The sequence below is a fragment of the Esox lucius genome, chromosome 7 (genome assembly GCF_011004845.1).
Source record: "Esox lucius isolate fEsoLuc1 chromosome 7, fEsoLuc1.pri, whole genome shotgun sequence".
NCBI classification, from domain to species: domain Eukaryota; kingdom Metazoa; phylum Chordata; class Actinopteri; order Esociformes; family Esocidae; genus Esox; species Esox lucius.
In genome coordinates, this window is record NC_047575.1 from 38,094,704 (window position 1) to 38,112,058 (window position 17,355).

Below are 17,355 nucleotides of genomic sequence, written 5' to 3' on the forward strand. Positions count from 1 at the left end.
GATAATGTATAATTTGCAGATGTTTCACAATCCAGAGCTTCGGGCCTATTGCAGCCACATTTAAAGGTATTTCCTATGCAAGGTAACAGGAAGAGGGCATTTAATGACTCTTGGTACAAATATCATCCATGGCTTGAGTACCCCCAAAGCCAGAACTCATCCATGACGTCCTGTTTTCAAAAGAATGGTGCATACATAAAAACAGGGTCTTGACAAGTACAGTATGCAAGCGTCTTAGGCACATATACTTTCTTTAAGAAAATATAAAGAATTATCTGTCACAAAGTATCATTTTAATAGGTAAGTGTGTCCAATCAATTGAATGGGTAAATGTGTCCAATCAATTGAATGAGTCAGTGTGTCCAATCATTTGAATGGGTAAATGTGTCCAATCATTTGAATGGGTAAATGTGTCCAATCATTTGAATGGGTAAATGTGTCCAGTCATTTGAATGAGTCAGTGTGTCCAATCATTTGAATAGGTAAATGTGTACAATAATTTGAATGAATACGTGTGTCCAATCATTTGAATGAGTCAGTGTGTCCAATCATTTGAATGAGTCAGTGTGTCCAATCATTTGAATGGGTAAATGTGTCCAATCATTTGAATGCATAAATGTGTCCAATCATTTGAATGCGTAACTGTGTCCAATCATTTGAATCTGCAAAGAGATGCAAGCAATACTTACCAGCAGGGAAACGGACATTGTAACATCTGGTCATTAGTGCAGATCAGGAATAGACCTGCTTGAATACCTTAATGCAGTGGTTATCAAATCTCTCCTGGGGACCCCCATTTGATTCATTATATGTGTTCCAGAGCTAGAGCACCTCTATCAACTTGTCAACCAATTGGCTGCTTGATTCAGGTAAGCTACTTCAGGGTAACAGCAACATTTTGAGATGGATGGGTATTCCCAGGAAAGATTTGAGTACCACTGACTTAATGCAGCATTCCTTTCCTCCAATTATAATTGGTGGAAAGTAGAATGTTGCACCTTGAGTTATCTTCAAATGGCTGATTTGGTAGTGATAACTCTTTAACGTGAACTGATACGGTACAGTACATGGTACAGTGATATACAATTTTGACCTTGAATGCAAACCCTAACAAAACATTTGGAATTGTTTAATTTGAACTGGGAAAGGATCAAGTTATAAACTGAATCATTTGATGTGTTGAATCAAGATAACTTTAATGAAGAAAAGAAATCCTATGGCCCCCCTAAACGGGGTCTGTGTGCCCCACCTGGGCCACGTGTTCTGGACACGTCCCTGAGTGCCAACCAACCCAGGTCTCCCCTACAGTAGTTCAGTCTGAAACACACACTACTAATAAACCTACTAAAAAATAAATGTCATGAAATGCGGAAGTGAACTGCCTGCTACGTTTGACCAGACAAAACGGAGGCGGAGAGAGACCGTAGCCAATAAGAAAAGCCACTCACCCCGACGGCTGAAAAAGGACACTTCAGACTGAGTAGGCTAAGTGAAAAAAAGAACAGGCTGAGTCATATGACTGTAGTTCCCGAGAATTGGCTTTAGGCATTATAGATGTCAACAACAGTTTTTAGTTGATTTCCCACACGGCCAATTCAGTATGCCAGCCGCATAAAACTGCTATTTCGTCTCGACGTTGTTGGACAACCGATGTCAGGTCAGTTCTCTTTTTATTTGTTATAAACGAGTCCAATAGGCTTACGGTAATCACAAAGTTTGTAGGTTTTTGCAGTGATTCGGATATACAAACCTACCCCCATGTTAATATATTGTAACTACCATGTTATTAAGGCTGTACATAACTTTTGAAAATATAATGTGCTATAGGCAGGCAACACATGATTACATTTTATTTTCTTTGCTTTTGAAACATAGCCGGGGTGTGACCAAATCATCGTGTTCAGTTGTTTAATGTTGTTTTGTGACAACAAGTTGTAACGTGGCTAAAATGCTGCTTTGCTCGCGTGCATATCGTATCGGTTCTCTTGAGTTGCATTTCGATACCAGCATAACCTGGTGCTGCTATAATGCTCAGCTATATACATTCTGTTCTGTTCCATTCTAATAGGAGACATTTTAAAATTATTAAAAATGAATCGATAGCATCCTAAGAAAACGGCATTGCCTATATTTTCCACAGATCTCGGAATAGTAATTTCATAGACCGTTCTCACACTCACAAACACAACCCAATAAAGTTTGCATATAAAAACACATACTCACATACACACACACACACACTTGCTAATCTGATATTCTGTATTATGACCACTGGAAGAGATGCTGGTGTCTTTGGTAATGTAGGAGGAGGGTTCTGTTACGTAGTTATTTGGAAACCAGTAGGTTTACGGTATGTCTTGAAGGGTGGGAACGTTCCGGAAACTTGGAAAACTGGAATACATGCTTGCTCATCCTTAATATGGAGCGGCAGGACTGCGTGAGTCAGCACTCTGCACGCTGTTGCGCCACACACGCACACACATACACACATACACACGCACACACACATATGCATGACTTGACTGATCCCAGCCAAGCTCAGCAGTCTTGGGTCAGAGCGATAAGGACTCTGAATGCGGGTAGGACACGTAGCTTCTATTCGGGATTTAACCGTATGGGAACCTGTTTTATGATATAACCATACATTTAAAAAAAAAAATATTGGATGATAGCAACAGGCTGAGTTAGAGTGGCAGGTGGACCTCCGTGGAGGTTTAATATGATGACTAGCCTAATGTGGTATATCATCAACTTGAAAAACCTGTTCTTTAAATGTGTCTTTACTCCAGCTGAATGCAAATTTGAGTTGTGATTAGATTTGATCTGTTTTGGGTCCGAAATAGTATGTATCTCAAGAAAAGGTTAGGCATTGTATTACAGTCTATCTCTCTCTTTCTCTGCCCACTTCACCACTTCACATGTCTCTGTCTGTATGTCTTTATGCAGATGTCTGTGTCCATGTCTATTCTGGACAGCCCGCGCACTTCAGTGTTTACGTTCCAGTCTTCCGTGCACAGCTGCCATGTGCTGCATTGCCTGGACGACCAGCGGAGGCGGGACCTGTTGTGTGACATCACGGTGGTGGTGGAGGGGCGGAGCTTCAGGGCACACCGTTCGGTGCTGGCCTCATGTAGTGACTACTTCACACACAGGGTCTCCACCCATGCAACCCAGGGACTGGTCATCACCCTGCCTGAAGAGGTAATAAAGGAGTAGGAAAGTCTAAGACCACTTTAAGGGAAGGGCTTTTCAGATATTATCCTTCAAGGTCCAGAGCACAGCTGCACTGCTATATCTAAAATTGTCCATCTAGATTTTGCCATCGGATGTGATTGAATTCAGAGCACACAGTTAAATGAAACAGGAGTCCACTTGCATCTTGTCTTTTTCAAATGCTTTTCGTCTTGTATGACAAGCAAAATCTAGATCAGCCATTTCGGACATTTTCCAGGGTGCAGAACCAAGACTCTGGGTGAAGTGAAAGAGACAAACTTCTATTTGGGAAGCATAGCAAAGGTTTTTATGAAATAATGTAAAGGAATGAATGCTATGTGGAAGATTAGCAAGGACCCTGCATCAGGATGGTTTAGGAATTCAGAATAGTTAAGGCGTAGTATTAAGCTTAGATATTCATTCAGAATAGTTAAGGCGTAGTATTAAGGTTAGGGATTCATTCAGAATAGTTAAGGGTTAGGGTTAAGGTTAGGGATTCATTCAGAATAGTTAAGGCGTAGTATTAAGGTTAGGTATTCATTCAGAATAGTTAAGGCGTAGTATTAAGGTTAGATATTCATTCAGAATAGTTAAGGCGTAGTATTAAGGTTAGGTATTCATTCAGAATAGTTAAGGCATAGTATTAAGGTTAGGGATTCATTCAGAATAGTTAAGGCATAGTATTAAGGTTAGGTATTCATTCAGAATAGTTAAGGCGTAGTATTAAGGTTAGGTATTCATTCATAATAGTTAAGGCGTGGTATTAAGGTTAGGTATTCATTCAGAATAGTTAAGGCGTATTATTAAGGTTAGGTATTCATTCAGAATTGTTAAGGCGTAGTATTAAAGTTAGGTATTCATTCAGAATAGTTAAGGTGTAGTATTAAGGTTAGGTATTCATTCAGAATAGTTAAGGCGTAGTATTAAGGTTAGGTATTCATTCAGAATAGTTAAGGCTTAGTATTAAGGTTAGGTATTCATTCAGAATAGTTAAGGTGTATTATTAAGGTTAGTTATTCATTCAGAATAGTTAAGGCGTAGTATTAAAGTTAGGTATTCATTCAGAATAGTTAAGGTGTAGTATTAAGGTTAGGTATTCATTCAGAATAGTTAAGGCTTAGTATTAAGGTTAGGTATTCATTCAAAATAGTTAAGGCATAGTATTAAGGTTAGGTATTCGTTCTGAATAGTTAAGGCGTATTATTAAGGTTAGGTATTCTTTCAGAATAGTTAAGGAGTAAAATTAATGTTTGGTTTTCATTCAGAATAGTTAAGGCGTGGTATTAAGGTTAGGTATTCATTCAGAATAGTTAAGGCGTATTATTAAGGTTAGGTATTCATTCAGAATTGTTAAGGTGTAGTATTAAGGTTAGGTATTCATTCAGAATAGTTAAGGCGTAGTATTAAGGTTAGGTATTCATTCAGAATAGTTAAGGCTTAGTATTAAGGTTAGGTATTCATTCAGAATAGTTAAGGCATAGTATTAAGGTTAGGTATTCGTTCAGAATAGTTAAGGCGTAAAATTAATGTTAGGTTTTCATTCAGAATAGTTAAGGCGTAGTATTAAGGTTAGGTATTCATTCTGAATAGTTAAGGTGTGGTATTAAAGTTAGGTATTCATTCAGAATAGTTAAGGAGTAAAATTAATGTTAGGTATTCTTTCAGAATAGTTAAGGCGTAGTATTAAGGTTAGGTATTCATTCAGAATAGTTAAGGCGTAGTATTAAGGTTAGGTATTCATTCAGAATAGTTAAGGCGTAGTATTAAGGTTAGGTATTCATTCAGAATTGTTAAGGCGTAGTATTAAGGTTAGGTATTCATTCAGAATAGTTAAGGCGTAGTATTAAGGTTAGGTATTCATTCAGAATAGTTAAGGCATAGTATTAAGGTTAGGTATTCATTCAGAATAGTTAAGGCGTAGTATTAAGGTTAGGTATTCATTCAGAATAGTTAAGGCGTAGTATTAAGGTTAGGTATTCATTCAGAATTGTTAAGGCGTAGTATTAAGGTTAGGTATTCATTCAGAATAGTTAAGGCGTAGTATTAAGGTTAGGTATTCATTCAGAATAGTTAAGGCATAGTATTAAGGTTAGGTATTCATTCAGAATAGTTAAGCCGTGGTATTAACTTCAATACGTGCAGAACTCTGCTGCCTGCATGCTCCCATCCACCTGTCACTGAGATCACATCACCCTTGTTCTCCACATCCTCCATTGTCTCCTGGTCAAATATAGGATTCATTTAAAAATACTACTCACCACCTACAAAGCCATAAATAACCTGGCCCCTCCCTACCTCTCCAACCTCCTCATCTGCCAAGCCGGCCTTTTCACCTGTTGCACCCCAACTCTGGAATGCCCTACCCAACCACATCTGTCAGGCAAACACCCTGTCATCCTTCTAACAAGCCCTCAAACTCCACCTCTTTAAACACCCTGCCGTCCTTCAAACAGGCCCTCAAACCCCACCTCTTTAAACACCCTGCCATCCTTCAAACAGGCCCTCAAACCCCACCTCTTTAAACACCCTGTCATCCTTCAAACAGGCCCTCAAACCCCACCTCTTTAAACACCCAGTCATCCTTCTAACAGGCCCTCAAACCCCACCTCTTTAAACACCCTGTCATCCTTCTAACAGGCCCTCAAACCCCACCTCTTTAAACACCCTGTCATCCTTCAAACAGGCCCTCAAAACCCACCTCTTTAAACACCCTGTCATCCTTCTAACAGGCCCTCAAACCCCACCTCTTTAAACACCCTGTCATCCTTCTAACAGGCCCTCAAACCCCACCTCTTTAAACACCCTGTCATCCTTCAAACAGGCCCTCAAAACCCACCTCTTTAAACACCCTGTCATCCTTCTAACAGGCCCTCAAAACCCACCTCTTTAAACACCCTGTCATCCTTCAAACAGGCCCTCAAACCCCACCTCTTTAAACCCCCTGTCATCCTTCAAACAGGCCCTCAAAACCCACCTCTTTAAACACCCTGTCATCCTTCTAACAGGCCCTCAAAACCCACCTCTTTAAACACCCTGTCATCCTTCAAACAGGCCCTCAAACCCCACCTCTTTAAACACCCTGTCATCCTTCAAACAGGCCCTCAAAACCCACCTCTTCAAACTTGCGTTTGGCAATTAACCCCATTCCTTTCTCTTGATGATTCCCTAGTTTTTAATTTATTTTCTTTTTTGTAATCTTTTATTTGTACTTATTAAAGCAATTTTACCATGTATGCTCACCCTGTGAAGCTCTTAGAAAAGTGCTATACAGGTTCAAATTATTGTAATTATTATGAAGGTTAGGTATTCATTAAGAATAGTTTAGGTTTGGGTTAGGGTTAAGGTTTAGTATTGAGGTTAGGCATTCATTCAGACTAGTTAAGGTTTGGTAATAAAGTTCAGTGTTCATTCAGCTTTGATAAGGTTTGGTATAAAGGTTAGAGGAAGGATGTAGGTAGGGGTAGGTAGATGGGTAGATGTGGATGGATGGATGTATGGGTAGATGTGGATGGATGGATGTATGGGTAGATGTGGATGGATGGATGTATGGGTAGATGTGGATGGATGGATGTATGGGTAGATGTGGATGTCGGTTAGATGTATGTACACTGATGTGTGGATTGATGTGGGCAAATATGTGTGGGTAGGTTCATGGTTTGATGTTTGGGTAGATGTGGATGTGCGTAGATGTATGGGTACATGTGGGTCGATGTATGAGAGGATGTGGGTAGATGTGTGGGTGGATGTGGGTAGATGTGTGGGTGGATGTGGGTAGATGTGTGGGTGGATGTGGGTAGATGTATGGGAGGATGTGGGTAGATGTGTGGGTGGATGTGGGTAGATGTATGGGAGGATGTGGGTAGATGTGTGGGTGGATGTGGGTAGATGTATGGGAGGATGTGAGTAGATTTATGGGAGGATGTGGGGAGATATGAGTGGATGTGAGTAGATTTATGGGAGGATGTGGGTAGATATTAGTGGATGTGGGCAGGTATGGTTAGATGTGGGCTGATGTCCGGTTAGATGTGGATGTGGGTAGATATCGGTGGGGGTAGGTAGAGGTAGGTGGGGTAGGTAGATGTGTTGGTAGATGTGGGTCTGGGTAGTTCTAGGTGGATGCAGTGTGGGTGTGGGTAGATGTGAAAAAGTTAAGGTGGGTAGATTTGGATGGGTGTGGGTATAAATGGGTGGGTATGTGTAGATTTGGATGGGTGTGGGTAGATGTGGGTGGGTGTAGTTGTGGGTGTAAATAGTTGTGGGTGTGTGTAGGTGTGGGTGTGGATAGGTGTGGGTAGATGTGGGTGTGGATAAATGCGGGTGTGGGTAAATGTGCATATATGTATGGTTAAATGTGGATGTGGGTAGATGTGTGGGTGCATGTGTGGGTGGATTTGGGTGGATGTGGCAGTTTGTACTGAGGGCTTCCTATGACCTTTTAGTCATCTCTAAGGTGTCTGAGAGTGGCTTTGAGCCATTAATAAAAGTACTTAATATACTTTCTCCAGTTGAATTGATGTGTCATGGTCTTTCTCTTCCTTGTTCTTGCTCTCAGGTGTCTGAAAAAGGATTTGAACCCCTGCTGGACTTTGCCTACACATCCAAACTGCTCTTCAGCAAAAACAACATCATGGAAATACGCCAGTGCGCCTCCACCTTGGGTTTCAGGGACCTGGATTCAGCCTGCTTTGACTTCCTCCTGCCCAAGTTCTTCAGAAGCAGCAGCCCAGCCCTGATCCAGAGAAAGACCTGCTGTAAAACACTCTGCAGGAAACGGTCTCCCAGAGCAGAAGACCTCAGGGCAGATGTTCTAGTTGATGACAAGGACCTCAAGGCGGTTTCTGACTTGCCTGTTGAACAGGGTGTGGGTAGTGGCCCACACCAAAGCAGACAACACTCCATTGACAAGACAGGCAGCAAAAGTGAAAAACCTGACCCTGCTCCTGAAGGCGCTATCCAATCAGACATCCAGACTGACTACTCTCTTCAGTGCCCCAAGTACCGTAAGTTCCAGCTGGCTTGTGGGAAGGAGAGGATGTGTCTGGAGGTCTGTCGCCCAGAAATTAATCCTGATTGCCCAGTTTTGATTGAGAAGTGCTGCCCTCTAACCCAGCCTCCTGCCAGGTTCCGGTCCTCTCTGCCCTGTTCTAGTGGAGGAGTCTGTGGGCAGACCACAGGAGACAACAGCTATGCTCCATCACAGACACCCTCCAACCAGCCAGGAGAGGGGCAGGAGGAGAGCAGAGGACAGGAGGAGAAGAAGAGTGAAGTGGCGGTGGAGAGAAGAGGAGAGGATGAGGAGAGGAAAGAGAGAAATGACGGGAAGAAGAATTGGGATGAAGGAAAGCGTGAGGCAGGCGAAGGGAACGTAGACTGGTCTGACAGAACCAGAGACTGGGACTCAGCCGTCGACTGCATTCGCTCTTTCCTTCCGGTTGACGTGGTGTCCCATAGTGGGTCTAACAGCTGCCAGGAGACCCTGGGTGAGGGAACCATAGGTACAGAACCACACCGATGCCCACTGGGACCTGGGCTGGATTTTCAGGGCCTTGGTGGTCTGGGTGGAGGAGACTGTGTTTCCGGGGGACGAGGGATCGACCCAGATGCCTTCATCTCTAGCCAGCCACATGCAGTGCAGAAGCAGGTGAGAAGAGATGGAACAGAGGTGGAGAGACATAAGCAACAGGGAGGAAGACAGAGTGGAGTGGGAGAGTGGAGAGGGAGTGAATGGGAAGAGAGGAGCAGCGTGGAGAGAGAGGTGGCTGAACACTTGGCCCATGTCGCTAGTCTTCCGCTCCCTCTGGATTCACCCCCTGGGAGAGAGATGGATGCTCAGGGCCTCCAGGGCAGAAGGCCGACCATGAACTGGCTGAACCAGCTGGACCTGAAATCCACACCTGGGCACTGTCCCTTCCTTCACGACCTGGACGGAGAGACGGACAGAGAGACCGGTTCAGGGACAGACAGTGGAACAGGACAGGGGGAAGCCCATCTGCTAGGCTGTGTGGCGTCTTCCTATTCAGAGAAGAGTCCCTGTTTGTCCTCTCTGAACTCAGGGGACGATGGAGACTCGGAAGGCTTTGACACGGAGGGGGACAGTGAGACCTGCTCCTACAGCCAGAGAGCCAAGGAGGTAGGAGAAAAAGAGAGACATTACAGACATTACTTTGTTGATGCTGTTCTGTTACTATTACTATGCATTCAATCCTATCTGATGGCAAATGAAAACATGTATTCTTCAACCTCCACTTATGTAGATATAACCACAGTACTATTATGAGTATAGTCTCTATACTACTAATGCACTAGTACAGTACTACTATGACCAGAGGCTCTGTACTAATGCACTACTACAGTCCTACTATGAACAGAGGCTCTGTACTAATGCACTACTACAGTATTACTATAATAAGAAGCTCTGTACTACTACTGCACTACTACAGTACTACTATGAACAGAGGCTCTGTACTACTGCACTACTACAGTACTACTATGACCAGAGGCTCTGTACTACTACTGCACTACTACAGTACTACTATGAACAGAGGCTCTGTAATAATGCACTACTACAGTATTACTATAATAAGAAGCTCTGTACTACTACTGCACTACTACAGTACTACTATGAACAGAGGCTCTGTACTAATGCACTACTACAGTACTACTATGACAAGAAGCTCTGTACTACTACTGCACTACTACAGTACTACTATGACTGGAGGCTCTGTACTACCAATGCACTACTACAGTACTGCTATGATAAGAAGCTCTGTACTTCTACTGCACTACTACAGTACTACTATGAACAGAGGCTCTGTACTAATGCACTACTACAGTCCTACTATGATAAGAAGCTCTGTACTACTGCTGCATTATTACAGTACTACTATGAACAGAGGCTCTGTACTAATGCACTACTACAGTATTACTATGATAAGAAGCTCTGTACTACTACTGCACTACTACAGTACTACTATGAACAGAGGCTCTGTACTAATGCACTACTACAGTACTACTATAACCAGAGGTTATGTACTTCTACTGCACTTCTGCACTACTACAATGACCAGAGGCTCTGTACTACTAATGCACTACTACAGTACTACTATGTCCAGAAGCTCTGTACTACTACTGCAGTACTACAGGACTGCTATCACCAGAGGTTATTTACTTCTACTGCACTCCTGCAGTACTACAGTGACCAGAGGCTCTGTACTACTAATGCACTACTACAGTACTTCTATGACCAGAATCTCTGTACTACTACTGTACTCCTGCAGCACTACTGTGACTGGAGGCTCTGTACTACCAATGCACAACTACAGTATTACTATTCCAGAATCTCTGTACTACTACTGCACTACTACAGTACTACTATGACTGGAGGCTCTGTACTACCAATGCACTACTACAGTACTGCTATGATAAGAAGCTCTGTACTTCTACTGCACTACTACAGTACTACTATGAACAGAGGCTCTGTACTAATGCACTACTACAGTCCTACTATGATAAGAAGCTCTGTACTACTGCTGCATTATTACAGTACTACTATGAACAGAGGCTCTGTACTAATGCACTACTACAGTATTACTATGATAAGAAGCTCTGTACTACTACTGCACTACTACAGTACTACTATGAACAGAGGCTCTGTACTAATGCACTACTACAGTACTACTATAACCAGAGGTTATGTACTTCTACTGCACTTCTGCACTACTACAATGACCAGAGGCTCTGTACTACTAATGCACTACTACAGTACTACTATGTCCAGAAGCTCTGTACTACTACTGCAGTACTACAGGACTGCTATCACCAGAGGTTATTTACTTCTACTGCACTCCTGCAGTACTACAGTGACCAGAGGCTCTGTACTACTAATGCACTACTACAGTACTTCTATGACCAGAATCTCTGTACTACTACTGCACTCCTGCAGCACTACTGTGACTGGAGGCTCTGTACTACCAATGCACAACTACAGTTGTACTATTCCAGTTGTGTGCAGCAAAACTGCTAAATGCTGCTTTGCCATGTTTAGTTTGGACTCTGGGCTCTACTAGCTGACCTGTATTCATGGATCTAAGAATCCTGCTCGGTTTATATTCTTCTAACATATCAGAAATGTTTTCGGGTCCTAAACCGTTCAGAGATGTATAAACTAAAAGCACCACTTTCAAATCTATTCTGTAACTGACTGGAAGCCAATGCAAAGATTTAAGAACCGGAGTAATGTGCTCTGTTCTCTGGGTCCTGGTTAACATTCTAGCAGCAGCATTCTGAATGAGCTGCAGCTGTTTTACAGTCTTTTTGGGGAATCCAGTTAAGAGGCCTTTATAGTAGTCAACTCTACTAGAGATAAAAGCATGGATGAGCTTCTCTTGGTCTTTTTGGGACACCAAGCCCTTGATTCTGGCAATATTTTTAAGATGATAGAATGCTATTTTGGTCAACGCTTTGATATGACTGTTAAATGTGAGGTCTGAGTCGGTAAGAACACCAAGATTACGCACTTGGTCCCTGGTTTTTAGGGCCAGAGAATCCAGCTTTTACAAAGTCTAGTTCTCTTATGTTTGTTGCCAAACACAATAATCTCTGTTTTATCTTGGTTTAATTGTAGACAATGTTGGTTCATCCAGGTATCTATGTGCTCTATACAGTGACACAGAGAGTCTATTAAGCTGTTGACATATGGTTCGAGAGACATATATATTTGAGTATCATCTGCACAGCTATGGTTGTTAATGTTGTTCTGTAAAATTTGGCCCAGGGGTAGCATATAGAGCAGAAGCGGCCCGAGAACTGATCCCTGGGGAACTCTGCTTGTTGTGTAAAACTCCGGCTATCTAAATAAGATCTGAACCAATTAAGGACTGTCCCGCAGAGTCCTACCCAATTCTTCATTCTATCTAGAAGTGTTCTATGATCTACAGTGTCAAATGCTGCACTGAGATCTAATAGAACCAGAACTGTTATTTTGTCTGAATCAATATTCTGCCGTATATAATTTAAAACTTTTATCAGAACCGTTTCAGAACTGTGGTGAGGTGGGAAGCCTGACTGAAATTTGTCTAAGAGACCGCTTGAGTTCACAAAATTGCTGAATTGATTGAAGACAACCTTCTCGATGATCCTGGCTATAAAAGGGAGATTTGATACAGGTCTATAGTTGTTACAAATACATCCAGTGTTCTCGTTTTTAGAGACGCTGGAAAAATGCCTGATTACAGATAGTTTTAAAAAAGATGGCAATGTGTCGAGGCAACATGTGGAAGCTTTAAGATGTCAAACTATTTCTTCTAGGGATTTTTGATCAATTGTATTAAATTGTGACATAATAACCAAGTTATGTCTTGGTAGTCGTGGTGACGGTACAGAGTCCTTGTTGGACCCTGTAGTTCTGATGTTCCGTCTAATACTTATAATTCTTCACTAAAGAAACAAGCAAATTAATTACATTTCACAGTGGACATTAATTCTGATAGTATCTCCTTTTAGGGGGTTGTCGACCATGGCAAATAGAGTGTGGGTATTGTTGATATTCTTGTTGATCATTCCCGATAAATGTTGCTGTCTGGCCGTGCCAAACTCATAGTTGAAGCTACCAAGGCTTTGTTTATAGATGTCATAGTGGATTAGAAGTTTAGTTTTCCTTCACTTACGTTCCGCTTTCCTACATTCTCTTTCAAGGGCGTTCACCATCATGGTGGTTCTCCATGGTGTTTTCTGTTTGCTCATAGTTTTCTTTACCTTTACCAGTGCAACACGATCCAGGACATTCAATATTTTGCCATTAATTTTATCAAGGATTGCATCAACTGATTCTGCACTTATTGTTGGAGAGATAGCTATGGCTTCCATAAACTGAGCATTGGTACGCTCATTAATGTACCTTTTCTTAACAGAAACAGAGTTTACTGGAACATTCGGGAACATTCAGAAACAGAGTTTACTGGAACATTTGGGAACATTCAGAAACAGAGATTACTGGAACATTCAGGAACATTCAGAAACAGAGATTACTTGAACATTCGGGCTGGTCAGTGATCCAAAAAAGACACAGAAATGATCAGACAGGGCCAAATCTTTAACCATGACACAGGAAATATTGAGCCCCTTAGAGATAACCAAATCTAGAATGTGGCCTCAAGTGTGTGTACGCTCTTTCACATGTCTAGTGAGACCTTAAGTGTCAAGTAGTGCAAAAAGTTATTTGACATTATTGTCAGTATTATTATCTATGTGGATGTTAAAATCCCCTGTAATAATAAACAAGTTATAATCAACTGATATAACAGAGGGAAGTTCAGAAAAATCATCCATACAATTAGGAGAATATAATGGAGGTCTGTAAATGGTTAAAAAAAATTGGGGTACCCTTCAATGTAAAGCAGAGGTATTCAAAAGAAATAAAATTACCAAGTGTATTTTCTTTGCACTGGAATGTATCTTTGAATTGAGCAGCCACTCCTCCTCCTTTCCTTCCATTTCGACACATTCATATAAACAAATTTTACAGGTGCTGTCTCGTTGAGAACAGTAGTACTACAGTCTTCTGTTAGCCATGTTTCAGTGAGAAACATAAAATCTAGGATGTTGTACGATATTATTATGTAATTTACCTAGAATGATTTTTTTGGCGAGAGATCTGATATTAAGTAAAGCCAGCTCAATAGAGATAATAGGGGTTCCTGGTCTAGTAGGTTGACGTGTTACAGATAACACTACTACAGTACTACTATAACTGAAGGCTCTGTACTACCAATGCACTACAAGTAGAGACTGTGTATTACTACTGCACTCCTAAAGTACTACTACAAGTAGGGGCTGTCTACTATCACTACACTACTGCAGTAGTACTATGGCTAGAGGCACTCTATTACTTCTACATTAGTGTCAAATGTAAAACGGTTGCCCAAGGATCAGTAAATTGCCTGTTTTAAGTTCACCTGCACTCAGATGAGGGTTTACATTTTTGAGGTGTCCTTAAACATGTGATCCAAAATGGTCATTTCAGGCCGTGTTGCTGGGGTATTTAAGACCAATTCTGCTTTATTGTCTAAGCATAATTTTTCACATTTTAACATTTTGTGACAAATGTAAGGAGGGCGTTATAAATGTGAGGATCTAGTCCAAATCCAGTCCGACCCATGTTTTCCAGGTCCAGCTGCCATTCTCTGTGGGTCGTGTCTTGGGGTTGAGCAGGAATGACTTCCAGCTGATGCTGAGACACCACCCTCTGACCAGAGAACAGCTGGACTTTGTCCAGGATGTCCGACGCAGGAGTAAGAACCGCATCGCCGCACAGCGCTGTCGCAAGAGGAAGCTGGACTGCATACACAACCTGGAGTGTGAGATAAACAAACTGGTGAGTTTGTTAACGTTTATAACACATCTATGTAGACAAACTGGTGCGTTTATTACCATTTATAACACGTCTAGACAAGCTGGTGAGCTTATTACCGTTTATAACACATTGATACACAAACTGGTGAGCTTTTCACCGTTTATGACACATCTATATAGACAAACTGGTGAGTTTTTTACTGTCAGTAACATGTTGAGGGTCTAACTGGTGCAAACCATCATTTTTAACAGTTCTCTCCCTACATTTTGGCTATTGAAAGGATTAAATGCATAGCAATAGCATGTATACAATGGGAATCCATATTGAAGCTAAGGATTTTTCTATTTTAGAATTTTTCGATGCATTTAATTATATCTAATAGCTGAGATCCTGGTCACTAAGGGGTGCAACTTTTGATTAATATGTTCACGTTTGTGGTGCTGGTCCTGCGCTTACCCCTTTTAACCCCAAGGGTCAGGATTCAGGAAAAACTGTTCCTTCTCAAGGTCTTGAATTGGGTGTAAAGCCTGTTTTGAATAGGAGTAGTTCTTGCTATTAGCTTAGTGATATGGTACATACATGGTATTGTTTATTAATGGGAATTATCTTCTTTTGTCTTTGTTCTTGGTGTGTGTCTGGTTGTTGCTGGATATCTGTGTGGGTGTTTGTGCATGTGTGTGTATATGTGTGTTTGGGATTTCAACTTGGTGTGCATGTGTTTTGTGTGTGTCTGCAGAGGGCCGAGAAGGACAATTTGATGTCAGAGAGGACCCATCTGAGCCAGATGAAGCAGAATGCGTGGCACAGTGTCTCTGCCCTGTGTCAGAGAGTCTGCAGTGAGGCAGCCCTGAGACCAGAACAACTCCAGGTCCTAGCCAAGTACACGTCCACAGATTGCCCTCTCTCCGCTCTCATCTCCCCCACAGAGCCTGCCTCCCCTGGGCTAGGAGGACTAACACAGGCCCTGGCTTCTCCATCGGCCTGCTGCTTCTTAGGCCCATCCTCAGATACCTTGGAACCTCAAGAGCCATTGGCCAGTTGCTCCAGAGACAAGCCCACAGGGGCGGAGCTCTCAGGTAATTGGACGAGCCTGCAGGTACAAACCTGTGATCAGGTGACTGATGACCCGGCCATAGAACCGTGTGACCAACACAGATGTCGGCCCGAACACGTTGAGTGACCATCGTCATCATCATCATTATTAAATCCACTTACATCCCTCTACAGACATCCCTCTAAGAAACTTTGTGCATCCCAAAAACATTACCTTCCTCCTGAAGTGTGCTGTTGCTCACGACTGCTCGTCAATGTAAAAGAGCCATGATCAAGTGCAGAAACATGGGCTCATCGGGACCTGTGTGGGTGACAGAGTCACGACTGTGAAAATACAACCAACAACTCACATGATAATGAACAGAGAATGTAACCACTACTAATGGTCCACTCAATCACTTTTTTTGTAATTTATTTTTGATACAATGAGCATTCCTTTATAAGATGAAAATTACCTTTGTAAGCCTTTTCAAAAACTCTGATGGACATTCCGCTGGACATGCTCTAAAACTTCCTCGGAATCTCCTCTGGATACCCAAGCCACGGGAACCTTTGGTCAACTTCGGGTAACTGTAGGTCAACTTAAGGTCAGCTTATTGTGGGCCTGTGGTCAGGGATCAGACTGTCTAGCCTCACAGCAGCACTCACATGACCTCAGACAGGCTTGATATTTCTCAGGAGACCGCTGGGACTGCAGCTGATTGTGTTCTAGAACTCTAAAGGATTCCAAACTATTTCAGTGGACTTCCTCAGCTTATAGAACTGTTAATCTCTGGGCAGTGTCTGTGAACGGTCCCATTTCAGTTTATCATTTCAATTGAGTTTATTTATTTTTTATTCTGGTACGCTCCATATAGCACATGTCTCATGAAGGATGTGCCTACTCAGGAATGGCAATACAGTGTATATAACCTGCTCCTTTCCTCCTGTCTCACTTCCCCACCTTGTCTCTCTCATTTGTTCTTTTTTCTGTCTCTCTATGGTTAAATTCCAATCCACTATTAGTCCCCTTCGCAATGCTCAGGTGATTTCAAGACTCGGATGTGACGGACATTGGATGTCTTTCAATTGGTGGACTATGAGCATGTCCATCTTGACAAGTCTTCAGTCAAGTAGTTGCACACAGAAGGCAGTAAACCCCAGGGGTGAAGAGCATAGCAACACATAGAGCACTTGTCACCCAGAAGAATCAGAATAGACTTTGTGATGTGGACGCTGCCTCATTGTGGCTGTTGAGATTCCTTGGAGTACATTTAGCAAGTGTTCGTCTCAAGTTCTCTCTCACTGGCCTCAAGTTTCTTACTTTTTAGGGTATAAGGATATCTTAGGGTATAAGCAGCTACTCTTCCAGAAATCTGCCCAAAACAAATGAGTCCTACATATTAAGCGTTTATGTAAACGTATGGTGCAAAGTCGTAACAAGCTACATTTTAGATTACACTATAATGTAATGAGTACATCACATTCTAGTCTGGCATTCAGTTGAACCTTCAACAAACAGGTTTCATGATAAGCAACAGGGACTCAGCCCCGGGTGCAGGACATGAACAAATGTCTCCATAGCTAATTCAGTTTTCTGTCACGTGGTTGAACTGACTGCCAGGCGGGCGAAACATTGTTGAAACATGGCAGCTAACACTGGGTATTCTGTGGAGCTACTGCACAAGCTGGTCAAATTTTTACAGCCCATGAGTGTTTAGATCACCTCATAAAACAAGAAAAACAAAGGTATGCAAACA

At 42.1% G+C, this 17,355-nt stretch overlaps 1 protein-coding gene across 1 annotated transcript; it reads left to right on the forward strand.

Moving 5' to 3' along the window:
- The first annotated feature begins 1,394 nt into the window (after positions 1-1,394).
- On the forward strand, positions 1,395-16,877 carry bach1b (BTB and CNC homology 1, basic leucine zipper transcription factor 1 b). Its single transcript, XM_029121201.2, has 5 exons — positions 1,395-1,657; positions 2,947-3,201; positions 7,766-9,343; positions 14,378-14,584; positions 15,300-16,877. Exons 2-5 carry the CDS (start codon positions 2,947-2,949, stop codon positions 15,741-15,743), a joined length of 2,484 nt encoding a protein of 827 aa, XP_028977034.2. The 5' UTR covers positions 1,395-1,657; the 3' UTR covers positions 15,744-16,877.
- The last annotated feature ends 478 nt before the right edge of the window (positions 16,878-17,355 follow it).

Coding starts and splice junctions, on each gene's coding strand:
- bach1b (XM_029121201.2), top strand. CDS start 2,947: ATGTCTGTGTCCATGTCTATTCTGGACAGCCCGCGCACTTCAGTGTTT. Junction 9,344..14,377: donor ACAGCCAGAGAGCCAAGGAG/GTAGGAGAAAAA, acceptor CATGTTTTCCAG/GTCCAGCTGCCATTCTCTGT. Junction 14,585..15,299: donor AGTGTGAGATAAACAAACTG/GTGAGTTTGTTA, acceptor GTGTGTCTGCAG/AGGGCCGAGAAGGACAATTT.